Raw genomic sequence first — 15,619 nt, forward strand, 5'->3', positions numbered from 1 at the left:
ATGGCATTTTTATGACCGATATGGCTGATTTCGATACGCTACCGATTATATCGTGCATCTCTAACTTTGGTTAGCCTTCGCCAACTGTTTTTGTCTTGCAGAGGACACCGTAGGTCCAACACAGATGTCCCCAGTAACCACTCCCACTTGGTCAAGTGAAAACAGCCCCATTGTAACCACACCAAAGACTGGTAAGAGCTTACAGATTTACCATATTGAAAAGAGTTACCTTCATTGAAGTCACATGTTTTTTCCTCTCAACCAAGCATTTGCCATAGCTAACAATGAATAAAGTTGATACTACATAACATTTGTTGTTACCTATCTTGTTAGTATCATTAGCATTGATAATTAGAATCACTTGATATACTGATAGCTTGCTAACATCCAGGGAAAGTTTTCCATGCATTCCTTCCTTTTTTTCATCTCTAACCTGTCGCCCATGTCGCCATAGCAACTAGCCCCTCAGCCACTGATCAGACAGATGATGGAAACACGCCAATCCTGATTGGATGCCTGGTGACGATCATCCTGCTATTGGTTGTCATAATCTTTCTCATCCTGTGGTGCCAGTATGTCTGCAAAGTGCTAGAGAAGGTAAGGCCATATATATATTCCTCAGCCTAGTAGGAAAGTCTGTGAAAGACTTCACGTAAATTGCACGCTGCGTTCATGATTTGAGGCTTTTTGTTCAAAACGGGCCAATCCTGCAAACTTTGAAAGCCAATGTTAGCCAATTAGGATGGAATATGAAATATCGGACAGATTCGGCTTGAACACATTACTATAGAGATAGTGAGTAACTATTTGCACGATTTTTGGACAGAATCTGGAGGAGTAATAACAAAAAATGCGTTTTTCAAAAGTCGGCCTCCTGGTGGCACTATAACAGGCCGTTCTGGAAAATTTGGGGCAGAGGTTCATCGTTGGCATCCAGGGAGTGTGTGTGCAAAATTTGGCGTCGACCGGGTTAACGGTGCCGGAGATTAACTGGTAACAGACGGACGGACGGAGTGCAAAACATATTCTCCCCATGCCTTCGGCCTGGTGGAGACAATACGCTCTTGAGCATTTTTGTGTTCAGACAGATACTTACAAATATGGTCCTATACAGCAGGGGTTCCCTTGCGCGGTAGTCGTGCATCGATTGTACCAATACAAGACGAGACACACAAGCTCACTCGCAGACTGTCAATGATAGTTGTACGTGAATGTTGACATGAAATAATAATCCCGTTTAGGGTTTCATTAACACAAACGTGACATATATGGCTTAATGTGACGCATCTGATCGAACACGTGAAACTAAGGCTACGATAAAAATACCAAGGATGTGACAGTGATGTCACTGTTATGCAACACGGAAGTAGCACAGCCTCTTAAGTTGTTTATAAATCACAGTGACATGACATTACTGACGAATCCTTGGTATGGGTATCTTCATGCGACCGAGTCAACTTGTCTCTGCTGGAAGGTTATCGATTCACGTCTCCCGTGGACCATTGTTGTTTTTGGCAGCAAAATTATATTTTTGTTTTAGTCATAGTCTTTTGAACAGTTTTAATTTATTTCTAGTCACATTTTAGTCACCCGGAATGTTTTCTAGTTTTAGTCGACTAAATGTCATGCGATTTTAGTCGACTAAATCTACGGTTGATTTAGTCGACTAAAATGTATTTTGGCGGGCCTTGATGCCGTCGTAAAGGCTGATTTTACACTTGCTGAAAATAGCCGATCTACAAGCTCACAACGCGTCGCAGCGTGACGCGTTGTGAGCTTGTAGATCGGCTATTTTCAGCATGCAACCAATTGTAAAATGGCTGCGACGCGGTGTGAGCTTGTAGATCGGCTATTTTCAGCATGCAACCGATTGTAAAATGACTTATACTGCATCTCTTGTCCACTAGTCTCTTCCTAACATTTTAGTCTAGTTTTTATTTGCTGACAAAATTGTCAATATATTTCGTCTTAGTTTTATTCATCATAGCTCGTTTTTATTTAGTTTACATTTAGTTTTCGTCAGTGGAAAAAGGTGGTCGGCGAACATTTTTTGTCTTAGTTTTAGTCGACGAAATCAACACTGCCGTGGACCAGTTGGGAACCCCTGCTGTATAGTACAGTATATGCATGAATCAATCAAAGTGCTTCTCTCTCCTCCAGGCTCCTCGCCGCATCCTAGAGGAGGACGTGACGGTTCGCCTGTCCTCCTGCAGTGATACCATCATCCTCCAGACGCCCCCTGTGCCCCCCCGCTCTGGACCCACAGGTACTACACTGGTACCAGGCAGGGACGTGCATAGATATATATAAACACTAGATGGCTCAAGGCGGAGTTTCTGACGTCGTTCACCCGGCAGCCATCTTACTTCGGGGCTACAGTACAGTATGTTCAATGGCAGCTCAAACAGAAACAGTCATAACTCGCTCAAATCTTGACGGATTTACAAACGGGTTGGTTTATTACAAACGTTGTCAACGTGGCTATGATTCAGGACGCTTATCTGCTTAATTTATGTTTTTTATATGAACGTCGTATAAAAGCATATAAGTATGCGGACGTCTCTGACGTTTATAACAAACCAAACCGTTTGAAAATCGGTTGAAAATTGAGCAAGTTATGGTCATTTAAGAGTACATGCCCCATATACACAATGTTATGTGTCCCGAGGTAAGATGGCCGCCACGTAACGACGTCGCTCTCCATTGGCCAACAGCGTGGGTGAGCTATCTAGAGTTTATATATATCTATGGGGACGTGCACACGTAGACATCAAAGGGGGCTTCAGCCCCTGCCCTTTTACCTGTCTGTAAAACAACTGCCCTTTCCAGACCACGAATGCAGCATTTACTATGGTGAAAGAAATGCAAATGCCACTCCTCTCCTTTCCATGCCATGCCGGAAGGCAGCAATCAGGAGAATGGCTTTTTGCGTTGAACTAATTTGTTTAGAAATCCATGTCGTACACCGCATCTCCACTAGCTAAAGAGTGCTGGGTTGCGGCCCAAAAATAGCTGATCTACTGCGGCGCGTTGAGAGCTTGTAGATCGGGGATTTTTGTCCAAAATCCCCGTAAGAGGGCACCCTCTTACGGGGATTTCAGCCCCTGCCCCTCCAACACTCTTTGGACGTCCCTGGTACCAGGTACAACCCATTAAGACCAGATACACGTCCCTGGTACCAGGTACAACCCATTAAGACAGAGGTACCTGCAGGTACCAGGTACAACCCATTAAGACCAGAGGTACCTGGTACCAGGTACAACCCATTAAGACCAGATACACGTCCCTGGTACCAGGTACAACCCATTAAGACCAGATACACGTCCCTGGTACCAGGTACAACCCATTAAGACCAGATACACGTCCCTGGTACCAGGTACAACCCATTAAGACCAGAGGTACCTGGTACCAGGTACAACCCATTAAGACCAGAGGTACCTGGTACCAGGTACAACCCATTAAGACAGAGGTACCTGGTACCAGGTACAACCCATTAAGACCAGAGGTACCTGGTACCAGGTACAACCCATTAAGACCAGAGGTACCTGGTACCAGGTACAACCCATTAAGACCAGAGGTACCTGGTACCAGGTACAACCCATTAAGACCAGAGGTACCTGGTGCCATGTACAACCCATTAAGACCAGAGGTACCTGGTACCAGGTACAACCCATTAAGACAGAGGTACCTGGTACCAGGTACAACCCATTAAGACCAGAGGCCGATTCTACAAATGCCGCCTAAATCAGTAGTTGTCAATATGTGTTCATAATTCTAAATTATTCAACATTTCAAAAATAGCAGATGTACATGCTCGCAGCACGGCACGCAGTGACGCTATGTGAGCTTACATCTGCTATTTTTGAATAGCCAACACTAAAACCTAAAATGACACAAATACTTCCCTCTCTTAATGGTGTATGACATGGGTTATTATGATATTAATAACCCATGTATTAATATGATATATTATAATAATGTAATTGTGTACGTACAACTTTGGCCATATATCGTACATAAACAGATCATTTGTACTAATAAATGGCTTTATTTATAGATTTGTTTTTCCAGTCCTCAAAATGTCATCAAACGTCCCTGAATAAACGATCCACTAGCCCCTTTCATACAGATAATGGCAATATTGCCATAATGATCTGACATTAGGCTGGCTTTTTGCTTTTGCTTTTTTACACATCACAAACAAAGCTGGCATGATTCCACATTTCCATATACTGAAATCCATACTATACTGAAATCAATGGTATTCAATGGCTTCCACAAAAGTGAGTGTAAGGCATTCCTACTGCATTGTGTCACTCATTCATTCCTACTGCATTGTGTCACTCATTCATTCCTACTGCATTGTGTCACTCATTCATTGCTACTGCTCTTCCCTCATCTATCCCCTGACCCTGACTAGGCTCGGCTCAGACAGACCCTCACTATGAGAGAGTGTTCCTGTTGGACCCACAATACCAGAACCCTGCGGCGCTCAGGAATAAACTTCCAGAACTGTCACAGAGCGCCGAGGCCTCAGGTAAATAAACTCTTATAATGGCAATTCTGACCAGAACGACAACGTTCTACACTACAGTTACAATCACTGTATACCTTTTTCTCTGTTATATTGTTGCAGAGGAAATGTGCAGGCATTTGTGCTGCTCACAGACACACATGGTATCTGCAATATTACCTCACATTTAGTGCTATGGGACAGTGCAGAAAAACACACTAATGCATTGCACATATCTGAGCAGTACTAAGGGAATACAATATCTTAACTGCTCATTAAGAAACAGAACTGCTATACTACGCCTCCTGGTGGACAATTTGAAGCCCTCTGACAGGGCATTTAGCTGCAACCATACACTGACAGAAGGTAGACAGGAACACCCACAAACGTCACATCCGGTTTTAGCCTGGGGTCAAGAAAATGGTCTCCCCCATAGAGATATAATAGCGTACGATCCTTTGGATCACTTTCAGAGTGATTTGTTGGATGATAGAAATATTGACAACCAAGAAAAATCCATCAGAAGGACATCTGGAATGCAATCGTTCAGTCACCCTCGGAAAGTTGACTTATTATTAAGTATATGAGACGATTTAGCCATGGTTCACATGGCGCTGGTCTGTCATGGCGGAACTTCAACGCACTTTACCCATATACAACGTTAACATCTACATACATGTTCAGATTTCAAATATAAAGTGCTCGCCCTAGAGCCACGGATGTGGCCATTTTATCAGAGTTATAATGTATCCGCATGCACCAGCCGATAGGGGCGCATAGTTGAAAGCACATGGCCAAAAACAGATTAAACTTTGCTTTTTATTGAACAATATGGAAGATACCGGTACTTATACCCGCCCTAGCAGAATTGTAACATCCATGGCCCTGGGGTGAGCACTTTATATTTGTAATCTGAACATCTGTATAGGGCTGTAGGCGTAAGCCGTAAGGACTGTAAATGGAGAATGTGCGTAAAACACTTCAGGCCAGGGCTACCATGAGTTCACAGCGCATTGCGACGCATTGTGAGTTTGTAGATTTTTGGTTTATGCTGGGGACCTGGGGTTCAAGTGGTTTATAGTCAGAGTATCCTTATCTCTTTATACTTTATTGCATGCGTCAAGTTGCACAAGCAAGTACCACTGAAATTGGAGATCTATTTTCCTCTCCATGATCTCCCTCTCCCTCCATGTACAAAACATTGTGTTACCGTGGCGCAGTGTTTAATCGCCTGGCAGAGACACTATGATGTGACTCAATGATGTGATATGATCTTAACATAATATCAAAAACCAACAGCCATTAAGTCATCAATAATGTTTATAGAACACATTGTAGTGAATTCTAAGTAGTTTAGAGACAGTTGGAACTTGGCACGGAGTCATTATCGTTTGGCAAAGTGCGGTCGTTCACTATTTAATATCACGCAGGATTTACACACTGCTTTAGCTCGTATTTCACTAGTACAGACCACACATTCAATCGAACATCGTTTGACATGGTTTAGCGTTTATTCAGAAGAGAAGTGGAACATGAAAAGGAACGATAGAAATGAGGTGCATGTTGACATGCGTGCATATTGATATGCGTGGGATGGCCTTGGCTGTCCGTGGGGACGAGGGGGAAGGGAGGAGGACGAGGGGTTGGGAATAGGGGAAGGAGGGGGGGAGTGAGGACGTAGGAGGTTTCCGAGGGGCTGGGTGACGGGTGAAAGGGGGGGGGGGGGGAGGGTCGAGGGGTGAGGAAGACATGGATGATTTGGCGTTACGGGAGGGGGGGGGGGTGAGGGGGGGGATGTAGGGCGATCCCTGATAGTGAAGACTAAGCCCCTGGGGGAGGTGAAGGAAGAGCCAGCTCGTTGCGAAGCTCTGTGGGGGGGGGGAGGTGGTGGACGAAGGCCAGGTAGGATGAAGGGCGAAGCCCTGAGGGGGGATGAAGGGCGGAGCCCTGAGGGGGGAGGATGAAGGGCGTAGCCCGGGATTGAGGGGCGGCGGCCCTGAGGGGTGCCCGTGTGGGCTCCGATGGGGGTATTGGACCCTGAGTATTGGCCTGGGGTCCGAAGAGAGAGGCGTCCGTCTTGGCTGACATCTGGGACGGCCCGAAGAGAGAGGCGTCCGTCTTGGCTGACGTCTGAGACGGCGCACTCCGTCATTACAGGACCCCCATCTGGAACCTGAAAATGAGGATATGGTTGCAATTAAACTGGTTAAGGTGTGGAACACTGCAAGTTGTCTCGGTGCACTCCTGTGGAGACCCGATGTTGTCCTATCCTGAGTAGGCAATTGCGACGGGGCGCAAGCAATTTCTGAAGTGGTGACAAAAAACTTCCCCTTGGCGGCGGAAGAAAAGTCAGGCTGACCAGACTCTAGGTCTGGAAAAGGGAGGGAGGGAGGGATACGAAGAACCAAGCACGAAATGGCAAGTAGACGTGCAGGTATAAATACGTGGAGAAAGGGGAGGGGTTTGGGTGGAAGGTTATCAGTTACCATGGTAGATAGTCGAGGGGAGGTACTGGATGGGTTACCATGGTGATTGATCATAGATTGAGGAGGAGCAGTGTTAGTCAACGATTTATCATTGAAGGCGTGGTCTTCCTCCTGAACTTATGTTGTACCAACTCCATTTCACTAGTACAGACCACACATTCAATCGAACATCGTTTGACATGGTTTAGCGTTTATTCAGAAGAGAAGTGGAACATGAAAAGGAACGATAGAAATGAGGTGCATGTTGACATGCGTGCATATTGATATGCGTGGGATGGCCTTGGCTGTCCGTGGGGACGAGGGGGAAGGGAGGAGGACGAGGGGTTGGGAATAGGGGAAGGAGGGGGGGAGTGAGGACGTAGGAGGTTTCCGAGGGGCTGGGTGACGGGTGAAAGGGGGGGGGGGGGAGGGTCGAGGGGTGAGGAAGACATGGATGATTTGGCGTTACGGGAGGGGGGGGGGGGTGAGGGGGGGGATGTAGGGCGATCCCTGATAGTGAAGACTAAGCCCCTGGGGGAGGTGAAGGAAGAGCCAGCTCGTTGCGAAGCTCTGTGGGGGGGGGAGGTGGTGGACGAAGGCCAGGTAGGATGAAGGGCGAAGCCCTGAGGGGGGATGAAGGGCGGAGCCCTGAGGGGGGAGGATGAAGGGCGTAGCCCGGGATTGAGGGGCGGCGGCCCTGAGGGGTGCCCGTGTGGGCTCCGATGGGGGTATTGGACCCTGAGTATTGGCCTGGGGTCCGAAGAGAGAGGCGTCCGTCTTGGCTGACATCTGGGACGGCCCGAAGAGAGAGGCGTCCGTCTTGGCTGACGTCTGAGACGGCGCACTCCGTCATTACAGGACCCCAAGAGAGGAGTGCGTAGAAACAGTTACTTGACGGTGGCGAGGTGGGCGTTTCTTAGACCCGAGGGCGCCTTGTCTGATGCGTGCGAGGTTGCATGCGAGATTGAAGTACTGAATTCCGAGTACCCTAGGAACCCAGGGAATGCAGGAGAGGTTGACGTGGTCCGAGTGGAGCGAGTCGATTCGTCCTACGTGGGTTTGAGGTGATGGTTTGAGGCGAGGAGGATGACGTGACTAGTTCTTTAGAGGCTCTCGGGAAGCCGGGTGACGTGGAATGAGACGAGGGGTAGGAGTTCCTGACTGGAGTCTGTAGGGAAGTTGTTGCTTGATGGTGGGAATTGCGAAGCAGGTCTAGTGTGTTAGAGAATGGGGGTGAGTAGCGCCGACGGAGAGCTTGGTAGGTAGGTGTGGTTTATAGTCGTGCCGGTGACCCGGGATGAGTCATCGTAGGGTCTTCCCCCATGATGGTTTGGGACAGAATGGTAGGTTGGAGGTGGTTAGGGTGGAGTTTAATGGTCTGGACGAGCTTCCGTTTGGTGTTGTGAACTGTGATGGTTGTTTGAGCGTAGAGAAGCGGGCGGCTGGTCAATTAAGCCCAAAGGAAGCCGCGACGATGATCTGGTAGATTCGATTGATTCTTGTAATGGACCGATATCACGGGGTAGTTGATCCTTGTCATCGAACGGCATCACGGGGTAATCGATTCTTGAGCATGTAGTGCAGAGGGGCGGTGGCACGCTGTGTCGATGGAGGGAGGCAGGGAGGGGAAGGAGGGAGTAAAGGGGGTACGCTGTGCCGATGGAGGGAGGCAGTGGTGGAAGGGGGCACGCTGTGCCGGGGGAGGTAGGAGGGGTTGTAAAGAGGCACGCTGTGCCAGGGGAGGTAGGAAGGGGTGGAAGGAGGCACGCTGTGCCGAGGGAGGGAGGCACCCTGTGCCGAGGGAGGGAAGGAGGGAGGGAAGGGAGGCGGGAAGGAAGCGCCCTGCCAAGGGAGGTAAGGAGGGAGCACGCTGTGCCGGGGGAGGCGGGAGGGGAGGGGAAGGAGGGAGGGAAGGAGGGCTGGAAGAAGGCTGCAAGGGGGAGGGAGGCGCCCTGTGCCGAGGGAGGGAAGGAGGGAGGGAAGGGAGGCGGGAAGGAAGCGCCCTGCCGAGGGAGGGAAGGAGGGAGGCACCCTGTGCCGAGGGGGGGAAGGAGGGAGGGAAGGGAGGCGGGAAGGAAACGCCCTGCCAAGGGAGGTAAGGAGGGAGCACGCTGTGCCGGGGGAGGCGGGAGGGGAGGGGAAGGAGGGAGGGAAGGAGGGCTGGAAGGTTATGTCAAAGTTAATGAGCACACAATCAGGAAATTGTTTAGACTGAAGATGTCCGATGATGTTAGCGGATGCCCAGCATGCGGGCAGATAACTGGGTAAATGCTCGTTACATCAGATGTTAATGAGCAGACGATCAGTAAATTGTTTGACTGTAGATGTCCGTTAACTGGGTAAATGCATTGCCATGATGGCCCGTTAATTTCTAGTTCACCAAGGGAGTTGAGTGATTGTGCAGCCCTAGGGGATGGGTGGGTAGTGTTAGATGGGGGCTGGGTGAGGGGTGGGTGGGTAAAAGGCTGAATGGAGGGTGAATGAATTCAGTAGGTTAGGAGGGGGTGATCTGCATGATCGTGGAGCATGAGGAAACGAACACACAGATGATTGAATTGTAGCGCAATAGAATGCGTGGTTGTGATGAAAACTAGAGGCTGTCAGTACAGCCAATAGCTACGGCGAGTGGGCGTGAAGGGCACCGCAGAGAGAACGTTGTCCAGCTGTGCTTACACGGCGGTTTGTAAAAGGGGAGCCCTTTGTGGAAACTGGGTGCACGGCCCACTTGGAACCCGAGCCCATTAGCCCATGTCAAAACCCATGTGGGGCCCAGATGGACATGTTGGCTGGGTAGTGTGAATGAATGGTGTTGAAGGAAACTTAGCTTTGTGTGTTGTAGTTGCTTAGTGGGCGGGTGTGTAACTCAGCCTCAGTCAGCGCAGCATTTGGGAGTGACGTCATCGAATCAGCGAAGGTGACAGGTCCGTGGCAAGAAGTGTGCCGGTTTTGAAGTTGCAGCGGGGGGGAGAGAGAGGTGGTCTCTCGGATCGCGGTGGTGTTTGTGTCCCGCGACGTCGATGGGCCAGGTTGGCGTTGGAAGAATAAACTGAACGGTGGTTCAGTGAGACGGCATTAACGAGATCGATGAGGAAGCGGTTGATGGCGGGGTGTCGGCGCTGGAATACGGGGTGGCTGGCTGGCGTTGGTGGCGTCTGTCCGAGGTTTCTCCGACGGGGACGGTGCTGAATGCTGATAGTGTGGTCCGTCCGTGGTGGCAAGGTAACTTAAGTTGAGGGTAAGTTAAGTAATGATTACTTTGAAATCGGACGGGGATTCGGCGGAGGAGCAAACACGGAAGCGGCTGTGTGACTGAGAGATACGTGACGTGAGTCATACGAAGAACCAAGCACGAAATGGCAAGTAGACGTGCAGGTATAAATACGTGGAGAAAGGGGAGGGGTTTGGGTGGAAGGTTATCAGTTACCATGGTAGATAGTCGAGGGGAGGTACTGGATGGGTTACCATGGTGATTGATCATAGATTGAGGAGGAGCAGTGTTAGTCAACGATTTATCATTGAAGGCGTGGTCTTCCTCCTGAACTTATGTTGTACCAACTCCATTCATTGCCAAGCCATGCTTTAAACTGTATTTAAACTGTCATTTTAAACTGTATTTTTTCTGAAACCACTATTATTCGTTTATCTTCGTTTGGCTTGTGTATAAACTCATGCATAATAATACCCCACTTCCAAACGAATGGTGTCGGTAGCCTACTTGGAATTCACTAAAACGTGTTCTATAAACATCATTGATGAATTAATGGCTTTTTAAAATATACATTATGATAAGTTTCAGTGATCATATCTATAGAAAAGTGTCTCTTACCATGCGAATATATCAGGCCATTGTGTTGTGTTGGATCATGTCCAGCAGTCAAGGAAAACATTCCAATCGGACTCTAGCTTGTTTCATTTTCAGTTCCTTGTCGAGTGGCAACAAGGATCTGTGCCTGTGATCTGGCAAGCCATGACGCCTACTTTTAAATTAGTAGTATTTTAAAGCATCTGTGTTTGAAAACCCAACACCCACTGTTTATTCCGGTTGGGAGAACTCTGAACTTTACCCCAGCTCCTCCCCCCAGCTATATTGATGCCCCTGATGACACAACGCTGTGTGTATGTCTGTATGTGGCTAGTACAAGTCACTGATGGTCAGCCCAGTCAGTCCATGATCTTCAAGTAGAAAATGAAAGCTTGGCTCAGTTTGGCTCAGCTTACCATGGATTACATGCTTGTTTTGTTGTCAGTCATCTCCACCTCTGTTGTCTCTCAGGAGGAAACGTCAGACAGACTCTCCCAGGCCATCTGGGTTCAAATCTAAATCACGTTCTTTGATGTAATGTCCAGGCTGTCAAGCTTAATTTCTGAGCTAGTATATCGGCTATTTGTTGTGTACGATACCACCATACAACAAAGTATACCTCAGGCTTTACTGCTGTCTTTGTCAGGCTGTGTTAACCACAGTATAGTTAAGTATGTGCATGACCTGATATGCATCTTTTACCTCTGTCTCCTTCTCCCATCCATTAACCCTCTATCTATTTAGCTAACTCTATCCTTTTTCTATCTCAGTTGTCCTCTACTCTTCCTCCTCCTCCAGTGTTCTTGTATCCTCTCATTCTTTCTGTGTTTCTCTCTGTACTCTCCGTTTTCTCCCTCTCCATCCTTTTTCTTTTTTCTATTCTTTATACTCTGCCTTTTCCGGTCCTTGTCTCGCTCTATTCCTTTCACGTTTACTTTTCCAGCCCTTCTACTTGGTAACCCTTTCTATGACCTGCTCCTGCTGACTTCCTGTCACATGACTTCAGGCTGGCTGAGTGGTAAGAGCTGAAAGGTGTGGCTTCATCCTCTAGTTTAGTCTGTTTCTTCACTTTAAGCACAGATAATGGTGCGCTTTAATAAAGCAGAGGGAGTTTGTTACTGTGATTATTATGAGTAACTATCTTCCACTGGTAGACAGTACAGTATAATATCATATACTTTACTGTAAAGAACACTCTTCTATAACACTCTTCTATACAAACAAACAAGTTACTGTAACTGACCAAAACCTTTCATCAAAGGCACAAATGTATAAACAATATAAACTAAATGAAAAAGATTACCAGCTACTTCTGTGATTCTCGAATGTTTTCTTGTCAAGTACCCCCACCTGTAAAGATTTCTGTTGTTAAAACGTTTCCAAAATATTCCAAATCTTTTCACAATTTTTAGAATATCTACTTTAAATTTGTTCAACTTTGGAACCCCCTCAAGGACCCCTGGGGGTCCCTGGACCCCTTTTTGAGTAGCACTGGTCTTCAGATAATAATAAAGTTATTAAACTTCATGAAAGTAATGGCTTTGTGTCTTTCCCATACTCCACCACCACTACCGGCAGGATGTGGAGGGGGCTACGCTGAGCCCGATGTCACCCAGTGCACCCCACACCAGTGTTTCCACAGCAACGCCCCCCATTACGCCGAGACTGACATCGTGCGGTTGCAGGGCGTTACCGGTAGCAACATGTACGCCGTTCCTGCTCTCACCGTGGACTCGCTCACCCGGAAGGACATCTCTGCCGCAGAGTTCCCACGCACACAGCTGGTGTTCCGAGAGAAGCTGGGAGAGGGACAGTTTGGCGAGGTGAGGAAAGGAGGTGGAGCTAGACTTTAGGGCTGGAAATATTGATTATTTCCTTGGCGATTACTACTATTTTGTATAATTGATTAAATCGATTAGTTTGATTAACTGTTGCACCTATTGTTGCTAGATTCACTTTTTTTGGTGGGCTAGCTCCTCCTATGTCCAGCTTTGAGAGTTTGTGTAAACCACAGACATTGTGTTAACACAAACATTGAATGCCATTGACAATGAATGGCCGGCCAGCTTTGAGTGTTTGTGTAAATTGAAGACAACGGTGAGGACGCAAATTGTGATTGGCCGGAATGAGATGATGTATGATGATAAGAGCACCCTTCACTCGGGTGCAGAGACTAGAAGCAAAGGCATTGTTCAACTCTCCGTCTCTGGGTTCTAGGTCCATCTGTGTGAGGCAGAGGGTCTCCCAGAGTTCCTAGGGGAGGGCTCCCCACTTCCCGACAGAGACGGCAGACCTGTTCTAGTGGCTGTCAAACAACTGAGGGCGGATGCCACCAGCCAAGCCAGGTACATTGTTTTTGTGTGTGTGTGTGTGTGTGTGTGTGTGTGTGTGTGTGTGTGTGTGTGTGTGTGTGTGTGTGTGTGTGTGTGTGTGTGTGCGTGTGCGTGTGCATGTGCGCCTGACTGACTGTCTCTTAACATAAGTGCCAAATTCAGTAGTCTAACTCTAATAGGATGTGCCAATGATTCCAGAGTCAGTTAGTAGCCTTGCCCTTGAGAACAGTTCCTGAGCCGAGGTCAAGAGTTACACTAGTACAATATGTCGGAAGGGACTTGGGCATTGGGTACCATTGTTATAGTCTTTGGTATGAGGATTGGCCATGGCCAATGAGCTGGTTCAAGAATCAAACAATAGAGATATTGTTTCTTCATTCTGTCTGTCTGTCTGTCTGTCTGTCTGTCTGTCTGTCTGTCTGTCTGTCTGTCTGTCTGTCTGTCTGTCTGTCTGTCTGTCTGTCTGTCTGTCTGTCTGTCTGTCTGTCTGTCTGTCTGTCTGTCTGTCTGTCTGTCTGTCTGTCTGTCTGTCTGTCTGTCTGTCTGTCTGTCTGTCTGTCAGGAATGACTTTCTAAAGGAGATAAAGATCATGTCGCGTCTCAACGACCCCAACATCATCCAGCTGCTGTGCGTGTGCGTGTCGTCAGACCCGCTGTGCATGGTCACGGAGTACATGGAGAACGGTGACCTTAACATGTTCCTGTCCCAGCGCGAGATAGAGAGCACGCTAACACATGCCAACAACATACCTTCAGTCAGGTACATATACTGTACACCTTACATACTGTACACACAATGTAACCATATATTCAATCTTTATTTAACCAGGTGGTTGCTGTGCTGACTTTGTGGCGCACCTATTAATGTAATTTTGCCCCGCGCCTTTTTCTAATACTGTAGGTCACTGTTATGCAAGGGATAATCAATCAGAGGTCATTATTGAGAAATAAACCCTGGGGGATGACTCATCAATAATGACCCGCTCCCCTTTGATTATCCCAATTATTACACGAAAATACTTATTTTTTACCGAAAGTAACAAAACTAAGAATTTCCTTGATTATGATAATGAAAGTATTACATTAATCAGGTTTACAATGAAGATGGAGCAGTTAGGGCTTAGCTTAAAACCTGATTTATACTTTGCTGCACAAAGTCACTAACAACACCTTTCTGTCCCTTCCACCCCCCACCCCTCTCTCTTTCTCTCTCTCTCTCTCTCTCTCTCTCTCTCTCTCTCTCTCTCTCTCTCTCTCTCTCTCTCTCTCTCTCTCTCTCTCTCTCTCTCTCTCCAGTCTATCAGACCTGCTCCACATGTCGGTGCAGATCTCCTCTGGGATGAAGTACTTGGCGTCTCTGAACTTTGTCCACCGTGATCTGGCCACCAGGAACTGCCTGGTGGACCGCCGGCTCACCATCAAGATCGCTGACTTCGGAATGAGCCGGAACCTTTACAGCAGTGACTATTACCGCATCCAGGGCCGAGCGGTGTTACCTATACGATGGATGGCCTGGGAGAGCATCCTATTGGTGAGGAAAGGTGGAAGGAAGCGAGTAATAATCACTTGTTAAGGTTAAATAACTTTTCACCTACAATAAAACCTTTCCTGGTTTTACACAGACAAGTCCATCCAATGTGATTAGTTATCGAGACGCAACATCATATATTTACCGTAATGTGTTTTCTTCTGTGAAGAGATTTGTTTTTATTGGCTAATTAAGTAATTCAGAAAAATATTTGTTACAACAGACCTAGATGCGCTACACTATAATCAGTAAGAGCTGGATAGGGGTACATACAGTTCATGCAGCAGCTCTGTTTTAGACTTGTAAAAGACAAAGAAAGCAACACTGTAGCTTGATTTACTTAGGGTGTCAAAATAACAGATCTACAAGTTCACATCGTGTCAGCGCAATGTGTTGTGAGCTGCTTTCGGTGTGCAATACAAGTAAAGTATAATTCAGGGATAAGAGTAATTGCGTTGCAAATATATAGGCTTACACATTTAATTATATTTCCATTTCCATTGGGGGTCCAAGATGGGTGGCTGTAGTGGAAAGTGCTTTAATAAAGATCTCACTGTCTGTTTTACCCCCCAGGGAAAGTTCACCACAGCTAGTGACGTGTGGGCATTTGGAGTGACTCTGTGGGAGATCTTCACCCTGTGCAAGGAGCAGCCGTACAGTCTGCTGTCAGATGAACAGGTCATAGAGAACACTGGAGAGTTCTTCAGGAACCAGGGCAGGCAGGCAAGTTGAAATAAACACCCCCACATAGCAAGGGGTGCATGGGCAGATACATAGGGGCCCTGTATAGTCTCTATAGGGGTTCCCAAAGTTTTAAGCTTGAAATTAAGTATAGACCCCCCTGCTCTGTCCTCATACCATTTTCTGTTATTGTTGGTTATAGGCAGGGGTGCACATAACTGGTGCACAGATGTGCATGCGTGGTCAAAATAAATGTTGTGCGGCAGATCAAACAAAATGAAGCACTATTGTATACTG

The 15,619-nt window shown here is 47.3% G+C and overlaps 1 protein-coding gene across 2 annotated transcripts in view; it reads left to right on the plus strand.

Moving 5' to 3' along the window:
* Positions 1–15,619, plus strand: part of ddr2l (discoidin domain receptor family, member 2, like) — a 41,422-nt gene that overhangs the window by 22,647 nt on the left and 3,156 nt on the right. Inside the window, exons 10-19 of one of the 2 annotated variants that reach the window (XM_079516224.1) lie at positions 102–191; positions 455–597; positions 2,161–2,266; positions 4,421–4,537; positions 11,724–11,798; positions 12,359–12,603; positions 12,998–13,125; positions 13,676–13,873; positions 14,410–14,644; positions 15,215–15,364. In XM_079516224.1, the coding sequence (XP_079372350.1) occupies positions 102–191; positions 455–597; positions 2,161–2,266; positions 4,421–4,537; positions 11,724–11,798; positions 12,359–12,603; positions 12,998–13,125; positions 13,676–13,873; positions 14,410–14,644; positions 15,215–15,364 (1,487 nt within the window). The remainder of the gene's footprint in view (positions 1–101; positions 192–454; positions 598–2,160; positions 2,267–4,420; positions 4,538–11,723; positions 11,799–12,358; positions 12,604–12,997; positions 13,126–13,675; positions 13,874–14,409; positions 14,645–15,214; positions 15,365–15,619) is intronic. The other variant, XM_079516225.1, reaches the window with a different exon arrangement.

The sequence above is a fragment of the Electrona antarctica genome, assembly GCF_951216825.1.
Source record: "Electrona antarctica genome assembly, chromosome: 12".
Classification (NCBI taxonomy): domain Eukaryota; kingdom Metazoa; phylum Chordata; class Actinopteri; order Myctophiformes; family Myctophidae; genus Electrona; species Electrona antarctica.